At 41.3% G+C, this 14,794-nt stretch overlaps 1 protein-coding gene across 1 annotated transcript in view; it reads right to left on the minus strand.

Annotated features, from left to right (window-relative positions):
- The window catches only part of tesk1b (testis associated actin remodelling kinase 1b), a 28,692-nt gene extending 16,117 nt beyond the window's left edge, over positions 1-12,575 (minus strand). Inside the window, exons 1-2 of the mRNA XM_062445119.1 lie at positions 12,368-12,575; positions 10,825-11,544 (exon numbers count right to left, since the gene is read on the minus strand). Coding sequence (XP_062301103.1) covers positions 10,825-11,019 — 195 coding nt within the window. The 5' untranslated portion in view covers positions 11,020-11,544; positions 12,368-12,575. The remainder of the gene's footprint in view (positions 1-10,824; positions 11,545-12,367) is intronic.
- Positions 12,576-14,794: the final 2,219 nt, after the last annotated feature.

Below are 14,794 nucleotides of genomic sequence, written 5' to 3' on the forward strand. Positions count from 1 at the left end.
AACGTGAGCCAACTGCTGATGCAGCAGCTCTCAGTGGCTGGAACTGCTGAACGCTGCTTGACCCGACTGTTTTTGTCTTGGCCGTTTTTAGCCTCCAAACAAACATCATTGCCGTCTGACTCACCGTGATGCTCGAGTGTAATTTGGGCACATTTTTTTTTTGTCAGGTGTATGCTTGTCATAGTCCGCTTTTCATGAGCTCAACTATGCAGAGACACAAGGAGTTGTGTGTGTGCGTGTGTGTTTTTCCACATATTTTATGCCAAACACTCTACCGGTCATCTCCATGGACTTGCCACTGGAATGCCGATGTGCACGCCTACAGAAAGAACACCACACGATGCGGAGCAAACACACACACGCACACATAAATGAGAGGCCTCTGCTCACATGCACGTGCCCAGACACTCCCTAAAGCTCTCCTTCGAAACGTACTCGGCCTTGTGAAGTGCTGCTGTCAGCAGAGGAAAGGTCACAAGCATCGCTCCCTCGCTTGCTGCGCAGCCAACATGTGCAGCGATGTCTGTCATTAGCCGGCGGCCCACTGAGGCAGACTGATGCACGGCCAGACCGAGAGGAGGATGTGACAGAGACTGCGGATGGAGGATGCACACAAGGACAAGAACGATGAAATAGACCTTAAAACGATCTGTGATTTTAAGGCTTTTGGAGGCAAAAATATGAAGACTGTGATAGTATAAGAGGGTTGCAGCCAGGATTTTAGAAATACTGAAGGTCAACAGTCTGAAGTCCCTCTGCTGAAATCTTTCTCCCTACACAATTATCTAAACACTATTTCAAAGCCTTTCCCACATGGCAATGAATTTTATTGCTAAATCTTGTATTTTTATGCATGTTGCTGACCTCAAATATGTGAACCGGGCTTAATAAAAAACATTTTAAAAAATCACTATGTTGAACAAACTCAGGATGTTGCAGAAAAAAAAAGAAATTCCTGACACAATATTGAGGTCAAGACCTTGATGTCCTCAATGATACCTCTGGTCGTGCTCTTGTAAAGGTTTAGTCTGTATTTTTTTGTCTATATTGCATGCAGAAAAGCATCTGGACAATACTTTTGCTCAGGGGCTTTTTCCTTGTGCGTTGGCTTTATTGCTCCACTGAAGAGAAGTCTTAATACTACAAATGATATTTAAGCCAAAAGTGTGTTTTGTGGTGAAGCTCTTTCCTGTTTCCCCCCTCCCCTCCTGAGAGCTTGACAGACTGCAACCCCATCCAACACCTTTGGGGTGAATTGGAAGGCTCACTGAGAGTCAGGCCTTATCGCCCAACATCGCTGGCTAACCTCACCAATGCTCTTGTGACTGCATGTGAGCCCCGTGGCCAGCTTCAGAAATCCTGTGTAAAACCTTCCAAGAAGAGCGGAGGCTTGTTACAGCAGCATAGTTTTGGTGGGAGATTTTCAGACATCACATATGAGTGCAATGTTTGGGTGTCCACATACTTTGGTCGTGTAGTGGCAATTCTGACCTTGAACCAAAAAAAAAAAAAAGAAAAAAAAAATTCTGCAGAACAAATCACATGTTTGCAGTGCTGCAGAGATGGAGTGTGGCTGAGTGTGACCACACGACTACACTCAGCAGAATGACTTTGCCCCCGGACACTGGGCCAGCTCTAAAGACCTCCTTTTCCCTCGTGGATTTCATGGTTTATTCACAACTTCCCAACAGCAGGGACCAATGTTATCATTTCTCCAGCTGAGTGTTCATTTTCATGAATCTAAAAAAACAAACATTTAAATAAACACAGTGATCTCCAAATAAACTGTAGGGTTAATATCTGGACATATACCAACACGACTTCAAAATCTAGTTCTTTTAAGCCACAAGACCTGAAAAAGATCAAATGTAAGGAGACGATATCTTACAGTTTTACTAGTCTGTAGCCAGGCACAAAAAAAAAGTATCATCATTAAATATGCAACTAATGCAGCGGTTTGCAACGATATTAAAGCACCATTTGAATCTGCATTAAGAGCCATCACTGTAAGGCAAAATCATTAAGGCTCAATTGAGGAATGGGACAGCAAGTGAGTCAGAGAATCGAGAAAATGACTTCTCCTATAAAACAAGTTAAAGGTTAAGCCGCTGCCAGAGGCTCAGCTCTCAGTTATTGCGTGAAGGGGCTCAAAAAGTGTGTGAGATTGTGTCAGGGTGAGAATTTGTGTGTGTGCGTGTTTGTGAAGGCGACTGAAACAAGGCACCCAGCCAAGCCGGGTCCGTCAGTGAGCGAGCAGGGGGGGAGGTCCCGCTCTGTGTGGTCGAGCTGGGTTCAGAAACACAACCTCATCCAGGGGACGCACAGTCCAGGTAACTGCCACTCCATTTATTACACAACGGCAACACCGAGCCGACCACTACTCCTCCCTGTCTATATACACGAACCTGAACCAGTCCCTGTCGTCTACGTGTTTATTATCAATGACCTGTTGCTCACAGATAGAGTGTTACATTTGAGAGAGGGGGGTTTTAGATGGAGAGTGAAAGGTAGAGAAAGAGAGAAAAGAGTAAGTGAAGTGTTTGCAGTTCAGTCAAATCACAGTCAAACATGTTTTTGTGTCTAATCATGCAGACAGTTTAGTTTTAAAAGGGCATTCCCCTGATTTTACTCATTAAGTTCAGCGTTACTCATCATGGAGAGTTTGAGTGTCATTGGTGGCTCAGGAGGGGCTTTCTAAAGTCAGATGATGTCATCTGGGAACCTAAAGTTGGGCTGGAAGACCTCAAATATCTATTGTAAGAGAAAACCTGTGGTACAACTCAGAGTTTGAAAGAGGGGGATTTACCAGGCAAGGGAAGATCTAATAAATGACTGTGTTGAGTTGTATTATGGGAAATGTAAGAGCCATTGTTTTGGGAGCTTTGCTTATATTGGGGGATAAAAGTCAGGATATATTTGCCTCTGCTGTTAAGATTTTTGCCTTTTGATTTTTTTTTTTTTTTAAACCTCTTGCAAGTCCCCAAACCTTTTGGAAATGTAACATCTTATCAGAGTCCCTTTCTTCTCTAATATTTCTGTACACTGTTTTTAGACAGACTAGGCCTGTTTTCGATAGAAAGTAATGCCAATAAAAATTGTTGACAGTGTTTTCTGCATTTTTTTGTCCAGTTTTCAGTTATAAGTAAACCATTTTTGGAAAGATGTTTCTGCTGAACCTTTAAAAATGTCACTTCTGATTTAAAGTTGAATGGAATTTAATTTTGGCTCTCACAGCAAATTATCCGCTTGAAGGCAAAGATTTAAAAAAAAAAAAGAAAAAAAGAAGAGTCTGATATCACTAAATGTGGTTGTAAACAAACCCCGGTGTGGCTTTGCACAACTAAAAGATAACAGATTATATTTTTTATAGTTTTGTGGATGCTATTGAAAACAAATGAGGTCTACTTCACCAAAAAAAAAAAAAAATTCACAATTTCTGTAACACTGGCAAAACACACACAAACAATACAATGCATTTGTTTACTTTCTCGGAGGGGAGCGGCCTTCCTCGAGGTTTAGTTCAAGACTACCGCAAAGGCCAAAATGTCGACGGAGGAAATACTCATTGTGCATTGATATAAACACTCTTACACACACACACACACAGACATACAGACTCTTGACATCAAAACATGGTAACCATGATAGAAGGAAAAGCGGGGTGCAAGAGATATGAAAACATAATTGTGCAACTCTGGCCCAACACTTCTCTATTTTAAACCCCAGTCCAGTTGACATATTTTAAGTAATAAAACACAGTGACATTCACATATCATGCTCAGAACTCTCATATTTGTGTGCCAGTGCAGAACATAAACAAAGCTAAATACTTTTGTTACGAGTGGCGGCGGAGCAGGCCCCGACTGGAGCGAGGGAGGAGAGGGATAATGAGGGAAAAGTGCTACACTAAGCCATTGATGTTCAAGTCTGCACTGGCTCTCCCATACCAACACCACCATCCAATACCAACACTGACACACAGACGCACACAGAGCCTCGTAATCCTGAACACTGAAACTGATCACAAGAACACAAGAGACAACTGATGATGGATGGTGGTTTGTGTGTGTGTATATGTGACGCCAAAAGAAAAGAAGTTTCTTTGTTGTTGTCGTCGTTTTATCTCTCCAGAGCTGAAATTGTTCCAGAAGCCAGGATTTACAGAGAACTGATCACATCTCAACACGTCCTGATGGGAGAGTCCCAGCCGCCAGCAGTTAACCAACCTGCACAGTTTGAGAGAGCATCATGGCTGAAGTGAACATGATAAGATGTGACTAAAGATTGTGTTTTCATCTGAAAGATCCTTCATGCTCTAACAGTATAATAATCAAAATGTTAAAATGACAAAAGAGTCCCCAACACAATTACGCAGCGCCCAAGGTGACGTCTTGGCTCTCTTTATCTGATCAACTGTCGAAAACTCCAAAAAATTTCCAATGTGCAATTACGCAAATTAAACTACTAATCCTCATCAGCAGCAGATCGTCGACATTTCAGCCTGAAAATATTACTTAAACCAGCTGTTTCCTACCATTTATTAAAATGAAGCAATATCTACGTATGGCACCCCGATCAAAAGGTAATAAACTTAGTGTGGAGTGTGTGTGCAGTTCAAACAAGAAGTGATTTTCCTTCTTTGAGGAGGTACAACTACAAGGAAGTGTCAATAAAGTAAACATTATGTAGAGAATCACCTCATGCAATGTGGGGGGTCTCATTGCTTTGGACAAGAGATATTTGTAAAAATAATATAATCACGATACAATTTCACTGAAAGCTGATACACTAATAGTTTTTTCCGCAGCCTTCGTTGTGACAACAAATATAGATTGGAAATACGCGAGTACACACACTGTACACACAAGCAGTGGCACCACAGCAGTGTTTGGCAACCCATTTCCTTCAAATTAACGCTGTGTCACAGGCAGCTGACGCACAAACACACACAAGCTCCTCAGTCATGTTGACAGTATTTGTCCCTCCGAGACTCTTGTCTAATTTAAATGCCTTTTTTATCCAATTACTCTTTAACTTATCATATTTCATGTGTGAGTGTGAAAAAACAACCGCGCACACACACACACCTGTATTGCTTGACTCTTATCGGGCTAATCACAGCTTGCAGCATAATCGCTGTGATGACTGGTTTTGTTATGGAGAAATTCTTGTTATGTGACTCATGGAATTGTGTGTGAATTTCAGTTTTACCTCCCAGTTTTCACAACAATTATGAAAAGTCAATCAAACCCTCTCGACTTGTGCTGTGTACGGTTTTATGTTGAGAAACACTTAACTGACAGATTCGTTTTTTTCTCCAAAAACTCAATGTTACAAAATGTTCTGTTTGCAGGATGGAGCATTAAGAAAACAGGGCAATGAAACTTCATTCATGTGATGTGTTGTGTCAGAGTTCGTCTAAAGCCAAGTTCATCTGAAGTCCGATTTAAATTACACATACACACATATAAATTCAATACATTAAACTCTCTCTACAGCCTGCAGCTCATTAGCTTAGCATAGCATAAAGACTGGAAATAAAGGGAAACAGCTAGCCTAGCGCTGTCCAAAGGTAACATAATAAGCCACGTTGGTGGATGCATGTTGTTTCAAGGTGCAGGTGAGATAATGAAATGCCATCCAGGAAGTCCAGATGTTGTAACGGATTTATGCATTTATACACTTATTAAACACCAAAACACTGCACAACAGTTTCTAATTCTCACAGATGGTATTTTATAACTCTGGTGGCAACTATTTTATAATCATCTAACAGATTAGGAGGAAAAATCACAGAAATATCACATTCATGTAATCCTCCAGGAATGTGTGCTTGCATGTACAGTATCTGATTGGCAAATACAGAGCTATGCCGGATGACGTCAGGTTAAGTTATCAAGCAGAACTAATGTTGGTGTGAACGAGGCATGAAGCTCCACTTGATTACTCCTGAAAAGTCAATACCGACCCAATTTAAAAACTAGTCTGATCCCAGCAGACTTCATTTTCTTTTACTTTAATCCCTAAAGTTGCATTTCGCCAGACTTGGATGCTCTGAAAAGTGCTTTTGAAAACAAAGTTGGGAGATTTCCATGTCTCATGTAAATGATGGAGAAAGAGCCAAGTGAGAAACCAAATCTGCTACAAAGCCTGAATGTTCTGCGTTTCCTTGTTCTTAGACAACAGGTGTCACACGGATGAGAAAATATACTAAATAAATGATGTAGAGTACGTTAATCCAATTAGACACTGATTTAAGCCGTTTGTTTAAAAGATAAAACCCTGAAGCCCCGAGGAACAGACCGAATAAATAATCACCTACTATAGATAATACGACTGTTGAGTGATGGTGCAATTTGCTTGTGATTGAGGGCGTTAATGCTTTTGAGCCTTCAGGTTTTGCAGGTCTAGTTTGGGGCTGATAGCGAAAGGAGGAAAAAAAATATTTAAGAGTGGGAGTCTTGCACAAGACCGAAGCTGGTAGTACACAAGGAACTTTCCTTTGAAGAATAATAAAAGGAAGATGAAAAAACACCTGGAGGATTTGTCTTGACACGCGTGCTCTCTTCCTTCCCCCACTTGCCCTTATTTTTTTCCAGATTGCACAATTGCGGTCCGTAGAGGTGAATAGCTGCCTGTCCGCCTGCTGCGAGCTTCCATTGATCAGCACCGAGGACTGAAGCACAAACTCCTAGCAGGAGGCAACAGCCTTTTGTGGCCGAGTGCAGGGCATCCATTTCAAAGTCTGTATACAGTAAATGGTCTTAATGCATTTTACTGACTGCAATAAACAAAACATCTTAGTGGAGCAGAGGAGTTGGGCCTTCTTCCTCTGAACTGAACCAGTACACACACACACACACACACAGACAGATAGTAACTTTATTGAGCCCAAGGGAAATTTAGGAGGCATGTCCAGTCAGCCATGCCAGCAAACTTTTCAAATGTGACTGATAGCGGCGGTAACAATTTTGCATTTATATGGTGCTATCAAAAGGGCAAGTCGATCCAAACCTAAGTGGCAACTAGACAAGCCAGCAGTAAACACTGACATTTGCATGCTCATTGGCCATTCAAAGGGCAAAGCTGAGGGAGTGGTTTCACAAGACTGAGCGGCCTAAAGAGTTTTTTTTTTTTTTTTTTTTTTTTTTAAAGACACAATGGCACAACGCATCAAGAATGACGTTAGAACAGAAAAATAAGTCTTCTTTAGAGAGGCAAGGGCACATTTAAGACTGGAGTGTACAGAGACTGAATTTAAGTTTTGTTTTTGTTTTTTTTAAGTTGTCAAGTCTTTTGAATTTTAATATCTCCTTAGCGTTGCAATCAGACCGCAGCACCACTAATAGCCTTAATTATAATATGAATCACTGTTTTCATGTGAGAATCTGCACAATGTTGCCAAATTTCATGTTGTAACACGAGTTAGTCACTTAAATGTTTTTATTTTATTTTACATGCTAACATTCAGGCTACCACACATGTAATTTAAAGACACCCAGAATAAAACTGAAACAATTAGTCAATTTATTGAAGAATCTGAACATCTGAAATCCGATGCCTAAAACTGGTTTAAGCTTCTTAAAATGTGAAGATTTCCTCATTTACCATGTCTTATACGTTAGTAAATTTACTTTAACGTCAGCTCTGGAAACCCAAATCAGTTAGTCACTAAAACATTCACCAGATTAGTCACTACTGACAATAATAGTTTTCAAGCCAGAACCAACACAGGAGGTTGTCACCACCCTTAAGCACACATAATATAATCAGGTACAGACCCAAAGATCAAATAAATGACTGGAAAGAGGAAGCAGGAGAGTAATAAAAAAAAATATATACACATCACTTCAGCAGATCTTGGCAAAGCTTTCACTTATACTGAATATACTGTAGGCAGCTGGATCTCTTAAGTCTGTTTATTTGACACATTACTGTAATTAAAAGTGAAGATTGAGGCTTTCCTCTTTGTCTTAACACACAATTCTGTAACTGAACTTCGACCAAAGCACTGAATTAAACTAAAAATGTCCACTTTAGGATTAGTAAAAGTTTAAAGCATCATTTAATGAGCAATAAGCATTTTGAATCATTTAAGAATTGTATTTTTGTACGATTTGAGATTCCTCAAAACATGAGATGTATTTATCTGCTGAGTTGAACTAAACACTGAAACACAAACCTGCCGGTAAGGACCGACACCTATGTGTGAAATATGACTGATGTGAGGGAGAAATATCTAGATCCACTCTGCATAACACAATGATACATTGGTTCAAATTAGAAAAAAGTCCAGACATTTAACATGTGGCTGTTTGCACAACATGCCAACTAATTTTCACTCCTAGACATTAGATTTATATGTGAAGTGTAGAATGTGACCATAGATTCAATTAATATTAATAAAATCGATCATTTAATCTAAAATATGTCAAAAAATAATGAAAACTGTCCATCACAGTTACCCAGAGCCCAAGGTTACGTCTTGAAATTGTTTCCCATGTCCGATATTTTACAAAAACAGCTGTACAGATTTAAAAACGCCAGTGCTGCTGTCTGCAAAGTACTGTTATTAGAGAAAGTTTAAACACCACTGTATTTTTTGCTACAGTTTTAGTCTTTTTTTGTGAGTTAAACACAAAATTTAAAAAGACAAAATGACAAAACCCAAGAAGAACAGAAGGGGAAAAGTTTTAAAACCCATCTATGAACCCACTGAAGTTTGTCCAGTATACTATTAAGTGATTTAGAAGGTTATAGCCCTCAGAGCCGGAACTTGTAATCATCCATCTTTATCAAAACCAGAGCGTTCAAACAGGCCGTTAATCAGTCATCAAACCTGTCTTTAGTCACACTATTTAGCAAGTGATTCAACGCCCAAAGAGCATGACTGATATTTAAAAGATCCTCTCCACATATGCTGGTTTTACTGATCATTTAGATGTAGTGTGGGTACTTTTTGGCATTATTGTTATTAGTAGTTTTACTGTTGTTATTTCTTTGTCTGTTTTTGCAGTTTGCTTGTTTTTTGGGATGTTTTGCATTCTGATGTAATGGTTACATGTGTGAACATCCTATTTTTCATATTATATTTCTCCTTTTTGGTTCCCTTTTGACTTGGATATTAATCATATTATTGTTTTGCATTATGATGTAATGATTACTTGAATGGACCCCAGGAAGAGTAGTTGCTACCTTGGTGGTAGCCAACGGGGGTCCTAATAAATAAATAAATAAATAAATATGTTTTAAGACCTGTAAATGACTACTGCTTGGACTGAAATGGGTTTTCAACATTATAAATTCTTTCAATTACATCTACTTCTTCCTTGTCATTAAAAAAAAAAAAAAAAAAAAAACATTGAGTCTATGAATATGTAAACATTTTTCACTACACAACTTTAACAGCTGGACACAAGATGTCTCCTACTTCACTGAAAAGTATGTTCTCGATATACATGTCCACTGGAAGCTTCAAGTTTCCTTATCACACTTGTTTAAGTCGTGTACTAAACTAAACTATGATTGATTGGCGCCAAACCAGTTGTGATGTCACAAATCCTGCTTGCACATACGCACGCACACGCACCTTGAACTCAGATTTTTAAAAAAAGGTGAGCACAGAGAAACTTTCCTTTCCTTCAGCAGGTAAATGTGAAAACAGCCCTCTAGTGTTTAACTCTGCACAGTGAAGCTCAACCATCAAAGTGAAGTAAAGATAAGGAGACACATTTTGACAGGATGGGGACTTTCACATTCAGCATGTAGGGAGATGTAACTTGCTCCATATTCAGCAATCTGACCTATTGTTCTGGTTTCCAGTTTAGAAGAATTGTTCCTAAAATACACACATAAAACAATAATGGTCACTAAAGCCTTGAAAGGATCAAGATCTTTCAGCTTTGTGACCTTCAAATACATCCATAACTTTCCAAAGCCTAGAAATCGAATTGTTCTCTGTGGCTCGTTCATCAAAAAAAACTTCCTTATTTGCATATAATTCATGTCCGCACATCTCAAACAGGTGATGCAATTTTCTCCCTGGCCAGCTGCTCCTTGTACTTTGGCCATCTTTCACACCATCACACTGGGCTGTATGTGGCCACCACTAATGAGGCGTTCCCTGGAATTAGTCTCTATGCAAGTGAACTGCAGCGTGACAAAAAAGGATGAAGGCTACTGGTCCGAAAACAGAGAAGGGGGAGATTGGGTTACCTCTACACATGTGCCAGATCTACCTGCCTTGACCGTATCCACTTACACACTAAAACACACACACACACAAACAGTGTCCATCTCACACAGCGTGCGGGTCACTGCAAAAACACGTGTGGTTGATTAAACAAGGACAGTGAGGTGTACATTTCTACCATGACGCCACCTTGCTCGAAAAAAAACAAACCCATCACTAAACTTCGTCCTGTAATTATTCAGCATCATGCAGCGCTTCTTTCTTGTTCTTGCTCTTGGTGTTTGGGTTAGGTGATGATTTGGTTGCCATAGATACAGCCTCTTTCTTTAGATGTTGTGGAGCAAATTGAGTTACCAGGAAGTCAAACAAATCACTCAGAGCTGACAGGAAGTTTGATGCAATTCACACTCAATCAAATTATCTTTAAAAAAAAAAAAAAAATCAACCAAATAAAAAAAGACATAACTTTGTGTAACCATGGAGACCTGGTGCGTGTGCAGATTAAACCTTGAGCATGTCCTCAACAAGCAGCCTGCGTAAAAGTTAAATAGTGAGGGTTAGGGTTAGGGTTAGGGTTAGACCATCATTCATCACCCTGTTGAAACCACACACACACACACACTTCCTCTCACCTTGAACACCTCCGAGAAGAACCCTGCGCCGATCTTCTCACAGCTGAAGTCATCTAGGCGAGCCAGGCTGGACACGGCGCTGCGCAGGGCCCGGTAGGAGGACGGTCTGATCCGGTTGGTTCCGTGGACGCTGTGCATGGGCGGCTCTGCCTCTATCTCCTGCTCCGGCTCGACCCTCTCCATCTCCATCTCCATCTCGGACAGCCCGGGAGGAGGAGGAGGAGGCGGGAGGAGGAGGACGTGGGAAGTGTGCGTAGTTTAAAATCCAGCCCGACTTCTGTTTACATTTCCCATGTCCTGCTACAAGGCCACAGAGCGGGGCTGTCCAGAGGGGAGGGACGGTGAGAGCTGTGGTCAGCCACCAGTTAGACTGAATTCCGCTGTCAAATTCCTGCACAGGTCCGGAACAAACTTGATTGTGTTTGTTTGTGCCTAACAAACTACGCAGCCGCAGCGGTGCATCCTGCAGAGTCAGTGCGCAGTCTAGGTGAAGCCCCTCATGCCGCGCAGAAGAGGAGGCTGTGCCGTTTTATTAACTGCGCAGGCTGCTGCTGCTGCTTCTGTCTTGGCAGCGGCGTCTCTCTCTCTCTCTCTCGGTTTCCTCCAACTCTGCTCCTCCTGCAGGGGAAAAGGCCGGGGCTCCCCTTCTGGTTCCACCAATTGAATCCTGGGTTTCCAATGCGCACAGAGCTGCCTCACTGCCGCCGCAGCCTATTAAAACTGGAGAAAGAGAATGAAGAGGGGGGCGGAAACGGGGGCGTTAATTCACCAAAAAAAAAAAAATCATAAAGTGTGTGCATGGTTTGCCTGATCTGCCACTTAAACTCCCGCTTTCATACACTGAGTGTGGCAACTAGCCACAGCTGGAGCTGACAGTATCATAATCTGATCAGTGTATCAGAGATATTTTCTTTTTATAACTGCGACGTACAATAGCTTTAAGGCATGATTAGGCTCCTGAAATTACTCTTGAGGTTATTCTCTTCATTAGTTTGTGGTTACATTAGATCAGTACACAGTGCAGTTGTAAACAATCAAGAAGAATCAGGAGAGTTGATCATCAACGGAGCTGCTTGTCATGTTATCTGCACTCCAGTGATAGCCACCATGGATGCAGCGAGATATCACCTCTCATGTGTTAATGCCTGCACTTTGGACACACACACGCTCTATAAACATGATCCAATCACTCTGATTGTATTCATTGATCTAATATTGGTCGCTCTGTAGTATTTGGGGGCCTCCTTAGGGAGCCCCAGGCAAGGCAGCGCACATGTCGCCTTCAGGGAGCCTGCTGATGCTCTCTGCAGGAACCTGCGTGCTGCGGATCTCCACACAGCCGGACTGCGGCTTGTAAATTATGGATGCCAAACTGAGCCGAGTTTGTGAGCTCGTCTGTCACGGACTGAGCTGAAGTCTCTCCGTCCTGGATTCACCAAGCAAGCACACATCACATCAGCTTCACGATTCAAACTGAAAAAACGCTGACGCACAACTGCACCCAGAAAGATAGAAAGAGAGAGAGAGAGAAAGGGAGACTTACCTGCTGGCCTCCTCTGAAAACATAACCTCCACATGCGCCGGTGTCCTCTGTTGAGCCCCTAGCTCAGATCAGCTGCGGCGTCCGGTTACCGAGGGCTTTATTTTACTAATTAATCATCTGTGTGTGCTGCCGTTCTCTCTCACACACACATACACAAACTCACACACTGTGGTTTCGTTTTCCGTCCCCGCCGTTGCTCCTCTGCGCCTGCCCCGCTCAGGGTTTGGTTGCATGAAGAGAGGAGCTGTGTGACTTTTGCTGTGCTTTATTGGAGGTGGTGAAGAGGGGCGGGTCCACACGTGATCACCCGCAAAAATGCACCTGTGGGGGCGCCTGAACCGGTACCGTGAAGACTTACATGCGTGTAGTTGTGCCACAGGATCTGTTTTATCATGTTTGTGCCACAGCAAATGAGTTTCTGCAGAATTGAACTATTTATTGTTATTATTAATTAGATCCTTTCTTGGTTCCTTATTCTGATTTATGGTTTATTATAAGGTCTCAGTGGGCTGTTTGGATCAGGTCGTGCACAACTATAACATTGATATATCATTCATTGCTTAGTTTCAAGTCTGGCTCAAGTGGTTGGAGTCATGGTAGGTTTAACCTGTCAGGGGCCCCCGTGCAAAGATTTGTTGTTGGGCCCCTGTCGGCCACCCACTGTTCTGCATTGTGCATGTACTCTGTTGCTTTAAAGTTCCCATTAGGTACAGTGCACTCAGACTTGGCAGCTTCATTTGATACACAAAGGCCAATCAGTATTCCAGTATTTATGGTAATGTAAATGCAGCTTTATTGAAGAATATGTACCATCTAAGCAGCTAATATAAAACTTAAAACTATTCTGACAGAGAGACTCTCTACAAGGTACACACTGAGCTAATAATGCAGGACCTGTCAAGGCTGATTTTGTACTTTAATGGTAGAAATTCCCTCAGAAATCTGCAGTTATTAAAATAACATGACATGCAGTGAACATGGGACTTTTAGTTGCACATTTCCCCAGGAGGAAATCAAGTGAAGATGGTTCACAAGAGAGGAAGGAAGCAGGAAAAACTTTTTTGAAAAACAAAATTGTGTTTGTTTATTCCAGATTCATGAGTTTGACCCTAAAAGAAAAACTTTTAAAACTGAGTAATCTGTGAGGGAAACCTGTGAGGAGGGGTATGTATGACCGAGCTGAAAATCTTCACACACAAAAATAATAAATGTAGTTCAGCTAAACTGATATTTATCTAATTAACTTTAAGCATGAGCCTAAAAACAGAATTAAAGACCCCTAACTCCACACCTGGCTATCTATAAGCCTGCTGAGTGGGCACTTTACACACAGTAGAAATACTGCAAATTCGCCTGACGAGAAACATTTTTTAAAATCGTTTTTAAATGAGAATTTAACAAGTAAATGCCAAGTCCAGTTGGGATGTGCTGGCTGGAAACTTGCCCATAAAAAAGGATGAATTATTGAAAAAAGCACTTCAGCCTCAGATATTTTACAGTTAAAATGAATCCCATGTGAACAAAACCAGCCTGTTAACCGGCCGATTTAATTTTTTGTGTATTTGTGCAGCTGCAGACATGGATATTAACGCTCTTTACAGCTGATTGTGAACATCAGGTCCATGGGGCACTCAGGGGCGCAGGATACCAGAGAACCATAAAAAAAAGTATGTCATGACAGCGTGTAGGCCTCTCACACCTCATAGCCACATACTCCGAGTGATGACACACCGTTAACACATTCAGCTGGAGGTGTGTGATTCTCTGGAAGTGGTGCAGGTTTATGTCCGAGGTCTGCCACTGCATTATTTATCATTTATCAGTTTATTGGCTCTGTCCTCAAGCCCAGAGGAAAAACACTAAAGTCACACAGTTGTCGCTGATAATAATATGCACTATTCATTATTTAGTGCATCTAATCTCTTATTCATCACACTGAATGTTATATTTGTTTTGAGTTCAGTGAGCGCGTGTGTGGGGATTATGTGCAAGCAGTCATGCATGTTTGAGTGTGTGTGTGAGTGTGTGTGTGTGTGTGTGTGTGTGGGTGGGTGCATGACGGGATTATGTTGACCCCGCTGACCTCTTTAGGTTGTCTTAGAATGACTTTATCACCTTGTGGAGCTTTATACTCCTGCACAGAGATGACTCTCTGTTGTCTTTGTAGACTTTATAGATAAATCACTAAACTATCTTTGTGAATAGCAAACTAACTCACTAACTAAGTAACTAAAGCTTAACAGTGGCTGAACGATTTTGTTCCTTGATCGAATCTAAGTATCTTATTTAGTCTTTTCTATTTTCATTTTAAAATCATTGAGATTTGAGATTTGAAAATGAGAGGGTGAGAAACAGTTTAAGGCTCTATCTCATTCAGTACTGCATAGTTATCAGCCTTTTCACATGTTTTCTGTAACCATTTCCAAC

This window comes from Scomber scombrus, chromosome 23 (assembly GCF_963691925.1).
Source record: "Scomber scombrus chromosome 23, fScoSco1.1, whole genome shotgun sequence".
NCBI classification, from domain to species: domain Eukaryota; kingdom Metazoa; phylum Chordata; class Actinopteri; order Scombriformes; family Scombridae; genus Scomber; species Scomber scombrus.